This window comes from Suncus etruscus, chromosome 14, assembly GCF_024139225.1.
Source record: "Suncus etruscus isolate mSunEtr1 chromosome 14, mSunEtr1.pri.cur, whole genome shotgun sequence".
Taxonomy (NCBI): Eukaryota; Metazoa; Chordata; class Mammalia; order Eulipotyphla; family Soricidae; genus Suncus; species Suncus etruscus.
This window is the reverse complement of record NC_064861.1, coordinates 39,207,680-39,226,051: the sequence shown is the minus strand read 5'-3', so window position 1 is coordinate 39,226,051 and position 18,372 is coordinate 39,207,680. Positions and strand designations below refer to the sequence as shown.

Below are 18,372 nucleotides of genomic sequence, written 5' to 3'. Positions count from 1 at the left end.
CTCTTGGGGGCCTGTCTCAGGCAGGATGGGGTAAGCGAGACGCCGCTGCTACAGCAGGAGGAGGAGGAGGAGCCTGCCCAGGTCGAGGGGCTGAGCACAGAAGGGTCAGCACAGACCATGCAGGTGACGGAAGGTAAGTACAGGTGAGGCATGGCCTAGAGTCCGGGACAGGCCCTGCCCCACTAGGGAGACCCTTCTGTTCACCTACCCCCACCCTATTCCCAGCCAACAAGTGGGGGCTCGTGGCCGACCGCCTGCTAGACCTGGCTAATCGCTTCTTGGCTGTGCGTCAGCGTGTCCAGGGCTTCCTGTGGCGACTGCTGGAGCTGCACGTCTTTAAGCTAGTGGCTCTGTACACCATGTGGGTGGCCCTGAAGGAGGTGAGCACAAGGCCGACCCCTCCCCAGGCTTGGGAGGCAACAGGGCTCCACCTGCTGCCCACCTCCTCATTCTGCCCCACAGGTGTCGGTCATGAACCTGCTGTTGGTGGTGCTGTGGGCCTTCGCGCTGCCCTACTCCAGCTTCCGGCCCATGGCTTCCTGCCTGGCCACTGTGTGGACCTGCATCGTCATCGTGTGCAAGATGCTGTATCAGCTCCGGGTGGTCAACCCCCATGAGTACTCCAAAAACTGCTCCGAGGTGGGGGGCACTTCCTGCCTGCAGACTATATAATTTGGCAGTACCCTTATCTCTCCCTGGGAAGGTCTCCTCTGGGACCCGACAGCCAGGCACCAAGACTGGCGGCCCCCACCTTTGCTGGCCTGGGGTGTGGGCAGGGCACAGGGGCCAGCTCTCATCATCTGAGCTTCGCTGATTCCCAACCTTCCAGGCCTCCCTCCATAGCCCCAACCTGCAGGAGAAAGAGGTCAACAAGTCCATACTCTACCAGGGGCCTGTGGACCCTGCCAACTGGTTTGGGGTGCGAAAAGGCTTCCCCAATTTGGGCTATATACAGGTAAGTGGGGGGGAACTTGGGCTGGACCTGAAAAAGGCTATGCCGAGCTAAGGTGTGGTGGGTGTGGCTCTGCGGTGGGCGTGGCCAGCTGAGTGAAGTTAGGTTGGTGAATGGACACAGTTGGGTCTCAGGCTGGTGGGCAGGGACTGGGCAGAGCCAGAGGGGTGGACAGATGTGTGGACAGGGTCAGGCTGGTGCATGTGGCTGTCACTGACTCCACCTACTGCTGCCTTCAGAACCACCTGCAGATTCTGGTGTTGCTGGTGTTCGAGGCCATTGTGTACCGGCGCCAGGAACACCATCGACGGCAGTACCAGCTGGCCCCGCTGCCTGCCCAGGCAGTGTGCGCTGATGGCACACTCCAGCATATAGACCGGGATCTGCTTAGCTGCCTCAAGTACTTCGTCAACTTCTTCTTCTACAAATTTGGGCTGGAGGTGAGGCCAGATGTCAACCCCTGACACCTTGCCCTCAGCAGAGCTCACTGCAGGGGTGCAGGTGTGAGGCCCCCCCTCCCCTAGTTTTCATGGTGAGATGCAGGTTGGAGAGGGGCTCGGGGCTAATAGTTCCGGAATGTTGGCTGTTCTGGGCACAGCCCCCCAGGAGTGTGGAGTGGACTCTCCCACAGTCTTGGCAGAGGGGTTGTGTCTAAGCTGCCCCCCACCTAGCACTCATACCCCAGCCTGCTGTGGCAGCCCCCCCCCACTCCTGTCTGGAGTGCGGTTGCTTAGCCTCCTCGCCTGCACATCCAGATCTGCTTCCTGATGGCCGTGAATGTGATTGGACAGCGCATGAACTTCATGGTCATCCTGCATGGCTGCTGGCTGGTGGCCATCCTCACCCGCCGGCGCCGTGGGGCCATTGCCCGCCTCTGGCCCAACTATTGCCTCTTCCTGACACTCTTCCTGCTGTACCAGTACCTGCTGTGCCTGGGCATACCCCCTGTCTTGTGCATCGGTGAGTGGCGCAGGGCATAGGTGCCCACAAACACAGTGGTATATCTCAGGGCCCTGACTTCATACTCACTCGTTACTTCCTAACTCTTCCCAACCAGAGTTGGGGTGGTCCAGGGTGTGAGTAGTTGGGCCACAGAGAAAGCACAATGGGTAGCATTTGCCCTACATGTGGCCAGCCAGGGTTCGATCCCCTGCATCCCATGTTTTCCCCCAAGCCTGGTGGAAGCAATTTCTGAGTGCAGCACCACTAGTAGCTCCTAAGCAGGGTGTGGCCTAAAAACTAAGCAGCAACAACAAAATAGCACCAGGGCCAGAGTGATTGCACAGCCGATAGGATGTTTGCCTTGTACATGGCCAACCCAGGTTTGATCCCGACATCCCATATAGTACCCCGAGCCTGCCAGGAGTGATTTCTGAGTGCATAGCCGAGAGTAAACCTGAGCACTGCCGAGTGTGGCCCAAAAGCAAATAAATAAAAATAGTGTCAAGGAGTCCCCACCCCCAATCCTTGGCCTGCTGTCAGCCCCGTTCCTCTCCTTAGAGCCCGCACCAGCTGCCATTTCTCTGAGTGTGATTGAACACGGGAACACATCCTCCCCTCCCCACTAGTGACCCTGTGAGGCTTTCCTGATCATCTGGGAAGAGGGAACTGGTTTAGGCTTTACGAGCACAGCAAGGCTGGGTGGCTCAACACCCTTACTGGACTACACGGGCTGGGCTATGTGGGTGTTTAAAAATATATGCCCACATGCCCGTGCAACATGTGACCCAGGCACATGGCCTGCTGCTCCTTGCTGGACACTAAACAGAACCCGGGGCTGGGCAGTGCACATTCAAGCTGGGCCCAGGAGATTGTGGGATTCAGGAGCTTGCCTTGCACACAGCCACCCCAATTCTAATCTTGGAGGGACCAGAGTGATAACACAGCAGTAGGGTGTTTGCCTTGCACACAGCCTACCCAGGACTGACCTGGTTCTATCCCCGGCATTCCATATGGTCCCCCTGAGCCTGTCAGGAGTGATTTCTGAGTGCAGAATGAGGAGTAACCCCTGAGCTCCACTGGGTGTGGCTCCAAACAAACAACAACAGAAAACCCCGTTCTAATCCTGGAATTAAACATGCCTCTGGGAGCAACTCTGAGGTTAGAACCAGGACTAGGGGCAAGAGAGATAGCATAGCAGTAGGGTGTTCATGGACCCAGGATGGACAGTGGTTCAAATCCTGGCATCCCATATAGTCCTCTGAGCCCCTAGGAGCGATTTCTGAGCGCAGAGCCAGGAGTGACACAAAAATAAAAACAAAAACAAGGTGCTGGAGAGATAGCACAGTGGTGTTTGCCTTGCAAGCAGCCAACCCAGGACCTAAGGTGGTTGGTTCGAATCCCAGTGTCCCATATGGTCCCCCATGCCTGCCAGGAGCTATTTCTGAGCAGATAGCCAGGAGTAACCCCTGAGGACCACCGGGTGTGGCCCAAAAACCAAAAAAAAAAAAAAAAAAAAAAAAAAAAGGACTAGACCGAGCAACACCAGGTGTCCTCAAAATCCAAAGAAAGGCAGGGCTGAAGAGATATCATGGAAGTAGTGCGTTTGCCTTGCATGCTGAAGGATGGTGGTTCAAATCCTGGCATCCCATATGGTCTCCCGAGCCTACCAGGAGCGATTTCTGAGCGTAGAGCCAGGAGTAACCCCTGAATGCTGCTGGATGTGCCCCCCCCCCCCCAAAAAAAAGCAACAAACAAAAAAAATCCAAAGAAAGAAAAAGCTACAAGTCTGAGAAACTTGGCCTGTGTGGAACAGTTCATGAGTGAGAGTACAATATAGGTAGTGAAAGTTTGGGGCCATGTCTTTGGGGTGTGGGTCCATGTCTGTTGGGATGTAGAGCTGTATCTTTGGGGTACAAGACTGTGACTATAAGGGAGTGAGACAGTGTGTGTTGTGGTATGGGCTGTATCTTTGGGGCCTGGGTCTATGTGTTAGGGTTTGGGGCCATATTTGTAGAAGCGGCCTCTTCAGGGCACAGTGGCAGTGTGAGGACTCACATCTGGCACCCCCACAGATTACCCATGGCGCTGGAGCCGGGCTGTCCCCATGAGCTCCGCCCTCATCAAGTGGCTGTATCTGCCTGACTTCTTCCAGGTCCCCAACTCCACCAACCTCATCAGTGAGTGTCCCCAGTGGGGAGGGGGGCATGGCGGGGCCCATGGGAGTGGTGGGCAGATGTGGGGTAGCCATATTGTGCGCATGAGTGCGTGCATGTGAGTGTATATATGAGTATGCATGTGAATATGTGAATGTGTACATGTATGAATGTGTGTGTGCATGTCTGTGTGTGAGTGTGTTGCAGTGAACACGGGCCCAACAGCCATACCTTCCCTTCCTGCAGGCGACTTCCTCCTTCTGTTGTGCGCATCTCAGCAATGGCAGGTCTTCTCGGCCGAGCGCACAGAGGAGTGGCAGCGGGCAGCTGGTCCTAACACCGACGACCTGGAGCCACTGCAGGGCGAGCCCAACCCTGTCCCCAATTTTATACATTGCAGGTAGCTGGGGGCCATGGGCAGGGGACAAAGGGGGGCAAGGAGGCCCAGAGGGCCATATCCTGGTTGCCCCTCCTCAGGTCCTACCTGGACATGCTGAAGGTGGCCGTGTTCCGCTACCTCTTTTGGCTGGTGCTGGTGCTAGTGTTCATCACAGGCGCCTCCCGCATCAGCGTCTTCGGGCTGGGCTACCTGCTGGCCTGCTTCTATCTGCTTCTCTTCGGCACCTGGCTGCTGCAGAAGGACACACGTACCTGCCTGGTGCTGTGGGACTGCCTCATTCTCTACAATGTCACCGTCATCATCTCCAAGAACATGCTCTCAGTGAGTGCCCGCTGCCCCTGCTGCCTGCTGTACCTACCCCAGCCCTGCCTGTGAGGCCTGGCTGAGCCCCAACCCTCTGTCTGTCCCTCCGCCAGCTTTTGGCCTGCGTTTTCGTGGAACAAATGCAGAACAACTTCTGCTGGGTCATCCAGCTCTTCAGCCTGGTGTGCACTGTCAAGGGTTACTATGATCGTGAGTGGGCCTGGCAGGTGGAGAGTATAGCCCAGGGCTGGGGGGATGGCCTCACACTATCACTGCTGCAACTGTGTGTCTCCATCTGTGCACAGCTAAGGCGATGGTAGGTCGGGACCAGGACTGCCTGCTGCCTGTGGAGGAGGCAGGCGTGCTGTGGGACAGCGTGTGTTTCGTGTCTCTGCTGCTGCAACGCCGTGTCTTTCTCAGCCGTTACTTCCTGCACGTCAGGGCTGAGCTGAAGGCCAGTGCCCAGCTAGCCTCCAGGTTAGGCGCAACTGGTCATCTATGGAGTGCGGGGCTCCTTCCCAAGGTGGTTCTTGCTCAATTGCCCCCTGGCCCTAGTCTGCACCCTGGAAACTGCTGGCAGGGTGTCTTGGGCACAGCCAGGGGCAGGCCCTATGTAGAGGGTCAGCAGAGTGCTACGGGCACTGAGGCAGGGGCAGGCCCCATGCAAAGGGACCCTTCTGCACCTCACTATCCTTCCTCATAGGGGCTTCGCCCTCTACAATGCTGCCAACCTCAAAAGCATCGACCTGCACCGAAAGGCCGAGGAGAAGTCCTTGGCTCAGCTGAAGAGACAGTAAGTAACACCCAGGGTGGGCACCCATGTGCTGGCCTTCCTGGCACTCAGCTGCCCGGTCCCTCCCCAGGATGAAGCGTATCCGGGCCAAGCAGGAGAAACACAGGCAGGGCCCCCCTCGGGGCCCCCAGGAGCCCAACCAGGAACTTGGTAAGCATGGGAGGAGCTTGGGGGACCCTGGTGTGACAGGTGCTTGCTGGTACCTGCCCAGACTATGCCCCTGGCACTGCTGTGTGCTTGTAGGCTGCGTCCACCGTTGATGGTCTTTTTCCCACTCCTCTACAGGCTCCGATGGTCCTGGGGACACCTCCCCACCTCAGAGGCAGTGGTGGCGGCCCTGGCTAGATCATGCCACAGGTAGGTATCCAGAGCCTGGTGCCCACCTTCCTGCCTTGTGTCCCTCCTAGGAAGGGTGGGGCTATGCAGGGAGATGTGCATCCCCTCATTTTGTCCATTGCTTTTCTCCTGCTGCTCAGACCTGTGTCTGTGCTGCCATTTTGGGGGAATGGGCTGCCCCAAACTAAGGACAAGCAGCTGAGGAGCTTCTGAGTGGGCTGGGCTAGGATTGCCACTGATCCCTCTGTCTGCAGTTGTCCACTCTGGGGACTACTTCCTGTTTGACTCTGACAGCGAGGAAGAGGAAGACACACCGCCTGAGGACCCCAGGCCTGCCACGCCGAGTGCCTTCCAGGTACGACTGCTCTGCGGGTTGTGGAGGGCACTTGCCAGGGTGGCCCTGCTGTGTGGCTCTACAATTGGTCCTAGCCTGCAGTGACTCCCTGCAGCTACTGCCCTGATCTGGTCATGCTCAGTCAAGAGTGATGCTTGGGGCCCGGAGAGATAGCACTGCGGCGTTTGCCTTGCAAGCAGCCGATTCAGGACCAAAGGTGGTTGGTTCGAATCCCGGTGTCCCATATGGTCCCCTGTGCCTGCCAGGAGCTATTTCTGAGCAGACAGCCAGGAGTAACCCCTGAGCACCGCCGGGTGTGGCCCACAAAACAAAAAAAAAAAAAAAAAAAAAGAGTGATGCTTGGTTGGGGGGTCAAAGAGAGAGGACGGGGTGAGGTGTCCACTTTGCATGCTACTGACTCTGGTTTTAGCACTAGCATCCCATACAGACCCCGAGTACAGAGCCATGCCTAAGCCCTGAGCATCACCCAGTGTGGCCCTAAACCTCAGAGTAAAACCATGTCTGTGGCTGGTCAGTAGCTACCTCACTAGCTCTGGCTTCAGCTGGCCAGACTTGGCCACAGAAGCTCTGTGCAGCCTGTCCCCTTGGGGCCCTGGAGTGGCAGAAAGACCCTTTGTGGCTCGGACTGACTGGCTCAGAGCAGGGCTCACGCCATGTTGCTGCAGATGGCGTACCAGGCATGGGTGACCAATGCCCAGACAGTGCTGCAGCAGCGGCAGGAGCAGGAGCAGGAACAGGAGCTAGAGCAGGCTGGGCAGCTGCCCACAGGTGAGTTGGCCATGGGGGTCTGGAGGGGGTTCGGAGTGTTGGTTCTGAGCTTTGTTGTGCCAACAGGTCGCCCCAGCCAAGAAGAGGAGCCTGAGTTGGCGCAAGTAGCAGGTGTGTGGGTGTGCTGGGGCGGCACCTCTATGAAGGGTGGGGCCTCCTGGACCTAGAATGACCTGTGTGAGGGGCATGGTCTCATGGGTGTAGGCAGGGCCACAAATATGTGGGCAGGGCCTCCAGGGTGGCTGAGGCCACTCTAGTGATGGGCAGTACCCCTGTCAAGGGCAGGGTTTCCTGGGTAAAGAATGGCTCATGTGAGGGGTGTGGCCTCTTGATGGATGGGCCAACATTTATGAAGGTGTGGACGAGGTCACTCAATGGGTGGAGCCACCCTATGAGAGGTGGGGGACCTCTTGTAAGAAGAGTTAGGGTGGGGCCGGAACAATAGCACAGCACTAAGGCAGTTGCCTTGCATGCAGCCAATACAGGACAGACCCCCGGTTCGAATCCCGGCATCCCATATGGTCTCCCGTGCCTGCCAGGAGTGGAGGCTGAGTGCAGAGTCAGGAGTAACCCCTGAGCGCCGTTGGGTGTGACCTAAAAACCAAAAACAAAGTTAGGGCAGCCCAGGGTTGGAGAGTCCTAGCCATCCCTATCCGTGGGGTCCCCTGCAGCCCGGGCACTACCGTTTGCTCCTAGGACGCAGCCATGTGGTGCAGCGAATGCTAAGCACTATGCAGTTCCTTTGGGTGCTGGGCCAGGCTTTGTTGGACGGGCTCACGCGCTGGCTGCTGACCTTCACCTGCCACCACCGCGCTATGAGCGATGTATTGCGAACAGAGCGCTATGTGCTAGCTAAGGGGCAGTTTCAGGTGAGTGGAAGGGGCTAGCCTTTGTGGGTGGGAGGCCTAACTCTAACCCTAACTCTAGCCGTAACCCTAACCTTACTGTGTCCGCAGGGCGAGGAAGTCCTGGACCGGCTATATGGGAGCACAGCGGGCATTGCGGAGTCCCGAGAGGCACCCAGTACCACGTCCAGGTGGGTACAGCCCCCTGCCTAGGCTGAGTGCATGAGCCAGGGCAGGGCAGTGATTAGCTTTCTGTACAGTGGGCTAGGGGCCGAAGAGCCATTGAGCAGCCAGACCGATGTCACCGGCAGCCCACTGAGCACTGGCTACAACACGCGCAGCAGCAGTGAGGAGGTGGTCCACGGACCTGCCCAACCCAGCACCCCAGCCCGCACACGCACTGCCAGTGAACTGCTCCTGGACAGGTCAGTGGGCTGCGGGTAGGGCCCTGGGAGGCATCAAGGACAACTGAATGGGTCCCTAGAAAGATAGGGCTTGTGCCTGACTTTAGGGTCTCGTAGATTTGTGGGTGATGCCTGATACGGTGCAGAGTCTGTTTGATAAGGCTCTATGTGGGCAGAGCCTCTCATAAGGCAGAGAGGATGGTTATGGGATGGGACAAAGTTGTGGGCGGGACTAGGGGCACTGTCTGAGGGTGGGGTCTATGTGGGATGGAGCCTCCAATAGGGTAGGCATGATTTATGGGTTGGGTTTGGTACAGATGGAACTTTTCATCTGAGAGGCTAGTGGACATGGCAGGTGGGCTGAGTTAATGGAGATGGAGCCTTCCATAGGGCAGAGCGTGGATATGGACAGGGCAATGTTGTGGGCTGGGGCATGTAGGGCGGGACCTTCCATAGTGTGGGGCATAGCTTATGGGTGGGGTTTGGTGTGGATGGAGCCTTCCATAGGGCAGAGTGTAGTTCAGGGCAGGGCAAGGTTGTAGGCGGGGCACTATGGGCAGAGCCTTCCATAGGGAGGGCCATGGTTACGGATGAGCAGATGGCAGCGGGTCCTGCTGGGGTGAGGCCCCTCTGTTGTCTGCCCAGCCATGCTGAGCTGTGGTTTCTGCAGGCGTCTACACTTCCCAGAGCTGGAAGAGGCTGAGCAGTTCTTGGAGGGGCAGGGCCGGTTGCTGCGGCTGCTGCATGCCATATACCAGTGTGTGGCTGCCCACTCGGAGCTGCTCTGCTACTTCATCATCATCCTCAACCACATGGTCACAGCCTCGGCTCTGTCTCTGCTGCTGCCGGTGCTCGTCTTCCTCTGGGCAATGCTGTCCATCCCACGACCCAGCAAGCGTTTCTGGATGACAGCCATTGTCTTCACCGAGGTGGGTTGGGCAGGTGCCCACGGGTGGAGGTAGGACTGGGGTGGCGGCAGCTGTGGTACGTGCCAGGCTGACCACTGTTCCTGCAGGTCACTGTGGTCACCAAGTACCTGTTCCAGTTTGGCTTCTTCCCCTGGAACAGCTACACGGTGCTCCGGCGGTACGACAATAAGCCCTATTTCCCGCCACGCATCTTGGGGCTAGAGAAGATGGATGGTTACATCAAGTATGACCTGGTGCAGCTCATGGCTCTGTTCTTCCACCGCTCCCAGCTACTGGTGAGAGTTGGGCCACTGGGGCAAGTAGGGCGCCCCATACCACCCTCCCCTCACTGCCCTGTCCTCTCAGTGCTATGGCCTCTGGGACTATAAGGATCCACCTACCAAGGAAGGTGACAAGGACAGTGGAGACAAGGAATCTGTGCCCGAAATGGGGGCCCTCCTGGGGTCCCAGGAGGAGCCAGAAGAGTCTGAGGGCCCCACTGAGGACAGCATCAAGGAAGAAACCTGGGATGATTCTGTGGGCGAGTCTCCCAATGAGCCTGAGGTCCAGGATGTGGAACTGCGTGTCAGGAGGCGAGCTGGGCGATCGAAGCACCTCGACCCTGATGCCACAGGTACAAACACCCTGTTCCCTCAGCTGCTAAAGTCCCAGGGGGCTGTGGCCCTGTAGCATGTGTTTCACCCCTCTCTGTGAGGTATTCAGGGTAGGCGGGCCAGACTGGGTGTGGGGAGTGAGCTTTCAGGTGCTGGGTCCCAACAGCCACTTTGTCATAGACTTGCAGGCTGAGGAAGAGGGACCCCAGGCTTCGAGAGCAGAGAAGCAGCGGCTGCGCCCCCAGGACTGCATCCAGATGGCTGGGGTCTGGCTGAAGCACTTTTGCCTGTCGCTGTGAGTCTCAGCCCAGGCAGCAACTCCTGGAGGGTCTGGGAGGATGTAGCCCCAGATGCTTTGACTGACTCGCTGCCCACCGCAGGACTCAGGGCGTGTACCTGCCTCTGCGGCACTTCTTCCAGGACATTCTGCACACCAAGTACCGTGCAGCCACCGACGTCTATGCACTCATGTTCCTGGCTGATGTGGTGGACTTCATCATCATCATCTTTGGCTTCTGGGCCTTTGGGGTGAGCTAATGGGACAGTCAGGAGTGGGGACCTGCCACCAGCAGACCCCTGACATACATACTCCTTGCCCACAGAAACACTCGGCGGCTACAGATATCACGTCGTCGCTGTCAGATGACCAGGTGCCTGAGGCCTTTCTGGTCATGTTGCTCATCCAATTTGGCACCATGGTGGTGGACCGGGCGCTCTACCTGCGCAAGACGGTGCTGGGCAAGCTGGCGTTCCAGGTGGTGCTGGTTTTGGCCATCCACCTGTGGATGTTCTTCATCTTGCCTGCTGTCACTGAGAGGTGGGCCACAGCGGTGGGCAGCTGGGCAAGAACACAGGGCCGTGGGGCTGCTGTGCTGACCGACTCCTCTGTCAACCCACCCACAGAATGTTCAGCCAGAACGCGGTGGCCCAGCTCTGGTACTTCGTCAAGTGCATCTATTTTGCCCTGTCAGCCTACCAGATCCGCTGTGGCTACCCCACTCGCATCCTTGGCAACTTCCTCACCAAGAAATACAACTATCTGAACCTCTTCCTCTTCCAGGGGTGAGCAGCCTCCCTGGGGGCCAAAGGGCCTTGGGTAGTAGTGTGGGGAGGTGTAGGTCTCTGACCGTGTGGCCCACAGCTTCCGGCTGGTGCCCTTCCTGGTGGAGCTGCGGGCTGTGATGGACTGGGTATGGACGGACACGACATTGTCGCTGCCCAGCTGGATGTGTGTGGAGGATATCTATGCCAACATCTTCATCATAAAGTGCAGCCGCGAGACAGAGAAGGTCAGTGTCCTGTGGGTACTCAGCATCCACACAGGTAGGAGTAGGTGCTAAGGGGTGGCCTGAATGCCAGCCAAGAACTGGCATAGCAGCACAGTATGGACTCCCTGCTTGCAATGTGTGTGAATCATCATCATGCATCGCCCCCCGCCTCTGGCAGGTGTGTGGCTACTGTGACAGGAGCAAGACTGTGACATCTGCTGCTCAGTCATGCGATCCCACTTTCTGGGCTTTCTTGGTGCCGGAACTGTGCTGTCCTCACACTGGGCACTGTCTCCTCCCTCAAGCCTCATTTCTTTGTCTCGTTGCCTGTACTTGCTGTACTTCTGGAATTCGAGCAGGCTTGGAAGACCATATGGAATGCCGGGGATCAAACCTAAATTGGGTTGACTGAATGCAAGGAAAACACCCTCTCCCTCTCTGGCCCCTAGAGCTTTTTTTTTTTTTTTTTTTTGATTTTTGGGCCACACCTGGTGGTCCTCAGGGGTTACTCCTGGCTGTCTGCTCAGAAATAGCTCCTGGCAGGCTCGGGGGTCCATATGGGACACCGGGATTCGAACCAACCACCTTTGGTCCTGGATCGGCTGTTTGCAAAGCAAACGCCGCTGTGCTATCTCTCTGGGCCCCCCCTTAGAGTTTTTTTAAGGGGAGGAGAGAAGCTTACTCAGCAGCACTCAGAGTTAGTCTTGTGTGCTCAGGGATTGCTCCTGGCAGAGATTAACTCTTATGTGGTGCTGGGGACTGAGCCCAACTTGGCTGTGTGCAAGGCAAGCATCTTCTCTATATGATCACATTGACCCACTTAAGCTTTTATTTATTTTTGGTTTTGTGGTCACAGATGATGTTTGGGGTTACTTCTGGTTCTGGTTCGGCACTCAGAAATTACTCCTGGCAGTTCTAGGGGATCATATGAGATGCCAGAGATAAAACCTGGGTTGGCGGGGCCGGGAAGGTGGCGCTACAGGTTAGGTGTCTGCCTTGCAAGTGGATGGACCGCGGTTCAATCCCCCGGTGTCCCATATGGTCCCCCCAAGCCAGGGGTGATTTCTGAGCGCATAGCCAGGAGTAACCCCTGAGCTTCAAACGGGTGTGGCCCAAAAACCAAAAAAAAAAAAAAAAAAACCTGGGTTGGCTATGGGCAAGGCAAGCGCTCTACCCACTTGTACTATTACTCAGTTGAATTTAATTATTTTGTTTTGTTTTTGAGCCACACGCAGCAATGTTCAGTGGTATCCCTATCTCTGTGCTCAGGATCACTCTTGGTGCTCAGGGGACTATATGGAATACTGAGGATTGAGTTTAGGTTGACTTGTGCATGGCAAGTGCCCTCCCCATTGTCCTATTGCTCTGGCCCCAGTGAGCTTTTTAGAGGGTTTTAGACAGCACAATATGCAGCTCCCTGTGCTGATTGGGGCATGTGTGCTAGAGCCATACATCCTGGGTGTTCAGTCGCTGGAACTGAGGCTGATTTGACTGCAGTGGGTGTAGCTCAGTCTACGCATGGCCTAATGCTGCAGCTCAGCAGCAGTTTTGATGTCTGTAGAAGAGGGAGTCTGTGAGACAGTGCATGGGCCCAAGACAGGCGACTCTGCTGGGTCTGATCCCCACTCCCCGCCTGCACCCGTCCCCACAGAAATACCCGCAGCCCAAAGGACAGAAGAAGAAGAAGATCGTCAAGTACGGCATGGGTGGCCTCATCATCGCCTTCCTGGTGGCCATCATCTGGTTCCCTCTCCTCTTCATGTCCTTGGTGCGCTCCGTGGTGGGTGTGGTTAACCAACCCATTGACGTTACTGTCACCCTCAAGCTGGGGGGCTATGAGGTGAGTGGTGTTGGGGTGAGGGTAGGGAAGAAGCTGCTAGGCAGGACCCATTCCTATCCTGGTACCTGCTCTTCCCCCAACACTGTGGCTTGCCCCCTGCAGCCACTGTTTACTATGAGCGCCCAGCAGCCGTCCATCACACCCTTCACCCAGCAGGACTACGATGAGCTGTCCCGCCAGTTTGACCCCCACCCGGTAAACTGAGTTGCCCAAACCAGCCTGGGGAGGGAATGGGTCAGAATAAAAGGCACCGCCCATCCCAGAAAGGTTGGGCAGAGGAACCCCCACCTGGGTGAGGAGGCAGAGCAGATGTTACAAGCCCCACCCACTCGAGGGAGGGGAGGGGCAGAAGATACAGGCTTCCCAGTCTGGGGCAGGATAGAAAGCCACACCCACTGATCACACCCACTGGCCTCGGCTGCGCAGCTGGCCATGCAGTTCATCAGCCAGTACAGCCCAGAGGACATTGTCACCGCATCCATAGAGGGCAGCTCTGGGGCCTTGTGGCGAATCAGTCCCCCAAGCCGAGCCCAGATGAAGCGCGAGCTGGACAACGGGACGGCAGACATCACTCTGCGCTTCACTTGGAACTTCCAGAGGTGCTGCTGGGTGTGTGTGTGTGGGGGGGTGAGGGGCTAGGAACGAGGGCAGTTCTGGCCAGTGACTCATCCTCTTGCCCTCAGGGACCTAGCCAAAGGCGGCTCGGTCGAGTACACCAATGAGAAGCACACGTTGGACCTGGCTCCCAACAGCACTGAGCGGAGGCAGCTGGCCAGTCTGCTTGAGGGGACCTCGGACCAGTCTGTGTGAGTAGGGAGCATACCTGGGCGTGGTCCGGGAGAGCAGGTGTCTACTTGGAACCAGTATGTACATGACCAGGTCTAAGAACTGGACCCCCCCTTACCCTGCAGGGTCATCCCGAACCTCTTTCCCAAGTATATCCGTGCCCCCAATGGGCCTGAAGCCAACCCCGTGAAGCAGCTGCAGCCCAGTGAGTGTGGGGGAGAAGTCTGGGAGGGGGTACAATGGCCTTTCCAGGGGGTCAGAGCTGCTCAGGTCACCCCTTCTTGGCCCCCAGATGAGGAAGCTGACTACCTGGGCGTTCGCATCCAGCTGCGGAGGGAGCGTGTGGGTGCAGGGGCTGCTGGTTTTCTCGAGTGGTGGGTCATCGAGCTGCAGGACTGCCGGGCACAGTGCAACCTGCTGCCCATGGTCATCTTTAGTGACAAGGTCAGCCCACCCAGCCTTGGCTTTCTGGCGGGCTACGGGTAAGTGTGGGCCTGGGATCAACCACAGGGGCTGTGGGGGGTGGGCACTGCAGCAGCAGGACCTACTCCCACCTGGCCAACTCCTCCAGGATCATGGGACTGTACGTGTCCATCGTGCTGGTCATTGGCAAGCTGGTACGCGGCTTCTTCAGTGAGATCTCGCACTCTATCATGTTCGAAGAACTGCCCTGTGTGGACCGCATCCTCAAGCTGTGCCAGGACATCTTCTTGGTGCGCGAGACACGGGAATTGGAACTAGAGGAGGAACTGTATGCCAAGCTCATCTTCCTGTACCGCTCACCAGAGACTATGATCAAGTGGACCCGCGAAAGGGACTAGAGAGCCCCACTGGACAGAAGAGGCCATATGCTGCTTGGGAGCCCTCCAGGGCAGGAGGGGGCCCCTGCTGCACACACACACTGCCAGGTTTTCTAATTAAAGACTTTATTTATAAAATAGGCCCATCTACGCCTGCTGCCCAGACCTGCTGGGGTTCAACTCTGCCCATGGCCAGCTCCCTGTCACTACTGTCCAGCCTGTGCTCCTGGGTCTCCTGTGTGGCTCCAGGTTTGGGACTGCATCCAAGGCTCCCTGAGCACCGGCACCTCTGACTGCGGAGTTGGGCTTCAGCCAGGATGTAGGGTGGCAGAGGGTCCAGGGAAGGCTGGAAGCAAAGGTACAGGTCAGACCCCAATCTGGCGACTGCTGTCCCCTGCTTAGCTTCAGAAGTCACTCACCAGGTCTTTCATGGTTACACGGCAGCTGTAGCACAGCTGCTCTAGGATCAGAGCCCCAGGTTCGTCCCTGCGGAGCAAAGCACACAGCTTGAGCATGGGGCCCAGGGTGGTCTGACCCCAGGGTCTGTGCCAAGATGCACTCACCTCTCACAGAACCCAGAGCAGCAGTCCTGGGTGGCCCCTGCCTCCAGCAAGCAGCTAGACGATCTAAAAGGCTCAGTACTCAGGGTGACAGATGGTGGCTGGAAGAGGCGCAAGGTCTGAGCCCCGAAAGCTGTGGCACTGTCTGCAGCATAGGACAGGTGAGGGGCCTGTGAGGGGTCACAGCCTCCCTGCCCTGCTTTGGCCTAGCCACCCCTGCACCCACCAGCAGGGTCCAGATCCAGCGGGCATAGGCAGAGCAGACAGTGCAGGGTAGCGGCACATCCGTCCTTGGGACCCTTCAACAGCTTCTCACTGGTCCTGTGGGCACAGGGTCCTGTATCACGGTCCACAGCACATGCCCCCAGCCTCCCTTATTCATGGCCCACCCGGGCACTCACCGATATACGGTGCTGACTGTGGAGGGGAACTGCTCCTGTAGCTCCAGCAGGAAGTCTTCCACCAACCGGTGGATACTGCTCTTGTCGGGGGCCTGTGGTCAAGGACAGCTGGGACTGCAGAAACCTGGACATGACATAGCCCACCCAGGATAGCCATGGGGCTGCATGTACCTTGGTGCTGATGGTGGGTGTGAACACCGAAGGGACGCTAAACAGGCGGTTGTAGAAGGCCACCTCCTTGAGCGTGTGCTCACGCATGGGCCGCACCACCACCACGTCCCTGAAACGCTCATCAGAGAAGCCCTACAGGGCAAGTCCCTCAGGGCACAGCACCCCACAGGGCAAGACCCCCAGGGCACAGCCCCCTGCACCTTGCCCTACCGTGTCCCAAGCGAGGAAGGCCCCTCGGCCAAGTGCCAAGCCGGTCATGAGGCGAATGGCCAGGCGTGTGCAGCTGTCTCCCACCATCACCTTAGAGTAGCCATGGGTCCGGGCCACATGCAGGATCAGGTGGGTCCTGTGGGGACAGAGGGAAGCTCAGCAGGGCCCCTGGGAAGGAGGGTGGGTGGCAGAGTCCCCTGTAGCTCACCGTAGCATCTGTAGAAGCTCCTCCTTGGCTGTCAGCGTTGTCACAGAATTCAACAGTTTGCAGAGAGCCTCTGTCTGGGCTGTGGGGGGCAGACAGGCCCCAGCCTGGGGCTCCTTTCCAGGAGCTGCACTAGAGTTCACTTCAGATCCCCCAGCCTGCTGGTGTTGCAGGAAACTGTCCACAGCGGCCTTGTACGCCCCCTGTGGCCCCATGGGCTCTAGTTCCTGGTCTGCTCGGCGCAGCACAGAGGGTGGCAGAAGGAAGACCTAGGGGACAATGAGAAGGTGGGAGGCCATGGGAGAGAGTGCAGCAGGAGGGACCCAGCAGGGCAACCCCACCTACCTCTTCCAAGGCAACTATGTGACTGGGGAAGGGCACCCCCTCAAGGAAGCGCTTCACCTCAGCCAGTGCCTGCACTCGCGCCTCTGGGCTCTGGCCACAGGCAGCGGCCTCTGTGGACAAGCAGAGAAGCAGCTGACATAGAGCAGTGGGTGAGACCATGAGCACCCCCACATCCCACAATGATGCAATGCAGGGTACAGACAAACAAACTTTCCTGAAGGTGGCTAGGCCTCAAAGAGGGCCTAGGCCCTTTCCACATCCATGGGTGTCCACACCCCAGGAGGCCAGAGGTGAGACTGGGGCAACCTAGATGTACATGCCATCCATCCAGACGACCTGCACATACCGTCCACATATACCACACCAGGCACGAAGCGCAGTCTCTTAGCTGAGTCCCGGCTCAGGCCCTGAGGGGAAGGGTCAGGTGTAAGACTGGGGGTCACAGCAGAACCCTGAAGGCTTCCAGAAACCCTGGAGAAGCTGCCCCATACGCACCTCGAGGACCTGCCACACCATGGAGCTAGAGGAAGCACCCCCAGACCACGCCAGCAGCACCTGAGGAGAAGAGACAATGCTAAACTATCGCGTCCCACTAGCTCCTAAGAGCTCCCCACCCACCCACCTACCTCCTGTGGGACATCACCTTTTCTTTGGGGAAGATGAGCCGGTTCTTGCCCAGCACAGCACGAAACTTATGGGTATAAAAAGCACGGAAGCAGTCTCTGCAACAGACAAGACATGTGAGCAGAGCCAGGATGTGGGAACCTAAGGACCCTCGGGACCACTGCCTCCCAGCTCTGGGGGTGAAAACAGAAGCACGAGGGGTGTGGTGCCCTGGCACCTGGTCTCCAGGAAGATGTAGTTCTAAGTGCGGCACTGGCCCTAGTTCTCAGCATTGGAACCACCCAGAAAGCTGGCCCAGAAGGGAATGGAGTGTGTGAAGGCTGCCTGACACCCTCAAACGTCCGCCATCCGTTCTGTTCAGACACTAGGGTGCATGAGAAGCCCTTCAACCTGATGGCCACCGCTCACACAGGGTTAACACTGCACCGCGGCAGGAGGAGGGAGTCCCAAGCAGGTGGGGGTGAGGGCAGTTCACATTTCTCTGGAAACCCCACACTCCAATAGTGACCAATCAGGCTGGGTCCCCAAATGAAGGCCAAAACTTGCTCCGACTCCCACCGCTAATCCACCAGAGTAGAGCGGGCTGCACCCCTTGCTCCTCATCAGCCAGTGCTCAGCGACCTCCAAGCAGACAGAGCAGATCCTTCGCCAGGTCATGCCCCGTTTCTTTGATATGTGGTCTTTGGGCACCCAAGCCTTTGACTCCCAAAATGTTTAGGAAAACGCCTAACTCCGCACCCTCATCCTCAAAAGGCGAACCCCGTTTGCGGAGCTCCGCGAATAGACAGCAAGTGCGACGCTGGCTGTAAAGCCGCGGGACAGGTACCCGCTCCGACCTTACCTGCAAAAAGCATCCCCGGCGCGGATCACCACCACGGGCTGGCCAGTCTTGCACTTCACGCACTTCTGCTCGCAGCTTTGCGGGTAGACAGAGATGGGGGACACAGTTCGTCCTCCAGAGGGAAGGTAGAACTGGAGCCAGGCGGGGTGGGCGCGAACGCGAGGCGGGGGACCGAGAGGCGCGAGCGAGCAAAGAAGGGCCCTCGCGGTGGGGCTCCGAACCGGGCCGGGCTGTGGGGCGGGGTGCGGGCGCGCGACGCACAGGCCAGAGGACAGGCCAGGTCCCAGCTCTTACCAAGGTGGCCCCCGAGGCGAGAACTCGCCCACGGGCTCCCCGTAGTCCTCGCCGACCTGACACATGTCGATGCGGAACTGTACAGCGGGCGGTGGCGACAACACGGCGCTGAACTAACACGACCGTCGCGCTCGTGACGTCATCAGAGACGGCCCGCCGACGAGTTGGGGCGGGGCGGGGCCACAGAAATCAGGGCGACGCCGTTGCGCTCTCATCGTGGCGGCGCGCTCTCATGACGTCACGGAGGTGGCTGT

At 58.0% G+C, this 18,372-nt stretch overlaps 2 protein-coding genes across 2 annotated transcripts in view; one reads left to right on the top strand and one right to left on the bottom strand.

The window, feature by feature from the left end:
• Window positions 1–14,613, top strand: part of PIEZO1 (piezo type mechanosensitive ion channel component 1) — a 31,464-nt gene extending 16,851 nt beyond the window's left edge. Inside the window, exons 17-50 of the mRNA XM_049787385.1 lie at window positions 21–133; window positions 226–380; window positions 463–639; window positions 830–955; window positions 1,192–1,392; window positions 1,708–1,912; window positions 3,967–4,071; window positions 4,294–4,447; window positions 4,525–4,768; window positions 4,864–4,960; window positions 5,056–5,227; window positions 5,454–5,543; window positions 5,614–5,693; window positions 5,829–5,900; window positions 6,134–6,234; window positions 6,900–7,113; window positions 7,699–7,871; window positions 7,959–8,038; window positions 8,159–8,272; window positions 8,922–9,180; window positions 9,267–9,455; window positions 9,526–9,845; window positions 9,940–10,068; window positions 10,154–10,301; window positions 10,376–10,590; window positions 10,677–10,835; window positions 10,915–11,062; window positions 12,693–12,881; window positions 12,984–13,076; window positions 13,308–13,480; window positions 13,565–13,687; window positions 13,793–13,872; window positions 13,960–14,149; window positions 14,239–14,613. Coding sequence (XP_049643342.1) covers window positions 21–133; window positions 226–380; window positions 463–639; window positions 830–955; window positions 1,192–1,392; window positions 1,708–1,912; window positions 3,967–4,071; window positions 4,294–4,447; window positions 4,525–4,768; window positions 4,864–4,960; window positions 5,056–5,227; window positions 5,454–5,543; window positions 5,614–5,693; window positions 5,829–5,900; window positions 6,134–6,234; window positions 6,900–7,113; window positions 7,699–7,871; window positions 7,959–8,038; window positions 8,159–8,272; window positions 8,922–9,180; window positions 9,267–9,455; window positions 9,526–9,845; window positions 9,940–10,068; window positions 10,154–10,301; window positions 10,376–10,590; window positions 10,677–10,835; window positions 10,915–11,062; window positions 12,693–12,881; window positions 12,984–13,076; window positions 13,308–13,480; window positions 13,565–13,687; window positions 13,793–13,872; window positions 13,960–14,149; window positions 14,239–14,488 — 5,338 coding nt within the window. The 3' untranslated portion in view covers window positions 14,489–14,613. The remainder of the gene's footprint in view (window positions 1–20; window positions 134–225; window positions 381–462; window positions 640–829; window positions 956–1,191; window positions 1,393–1,707; window positions 1,913–3,966; window positions 4,072–4,293; window positions 4,448–4,524; window positions 4,769–4,863; window positions 4,961–5,055; window positions 5,228–5,453; window positions 5,544–5,613; window positions 5,694–5,828; window positions 5,901–6,133; window positions 6,235–6,899; window positions 7,114–7,698; window positions 7,872–7,958; window positions 8,039–8,158; window positions 8,273–8,921; window positions 9,181–9,266; window positions 9,456–9,525; window positions 9,846–9,939; window positions 10,069–10,153; window positions 10,302–10,375; window positions 10,591–10,676; window positions 10,836–10,914; window positions 11,063–12,692; window positions 12,882–12,983; window positions 13,077–13,307; window positions 13,481–13,564; window positions 13,688–13,792; window positions 13,873–13,959; window positions 14,150–14,238) is intronic.
• CTU2 (cytosolic thiouridylase subunit 2) lies at window positions 14,577–18,353 on the bottom strand. Its single transcript, XM_049786299.1, has 14 exons — window positions 18,119–18,353; window positions 17,825–17,899; window positions 17,003–17,081; window positions 16,855–16,914; window positions 16,706–16,766; window positions 16,360–16,469; window positions 16,018–16,283; window positions 15,810–15,945; window positions 15,600–15,731; window positions 15,429–15,520; window positions 15,254–15,348; window positions 15,031–15,172; window positions 14,887–14,953; window positions 14,577–14,813 (listed from the first exon to the last, which is right to left on the bottom strand). Exons 1-14 carry the CDS (start codon window positions 18,181–18,183, stop codon window positions 14,598–14,600), a joined length of 1,596 nt encoding a protein of 531 aa, XP_049642256.1. The 5' UTR covers window positions 18,184–18,353; the 3' UTR covers window positions 14,577–14,597.
• Between the last annotated feature and the right edge of the window lie 19 nt (window positions 18,354–18,372).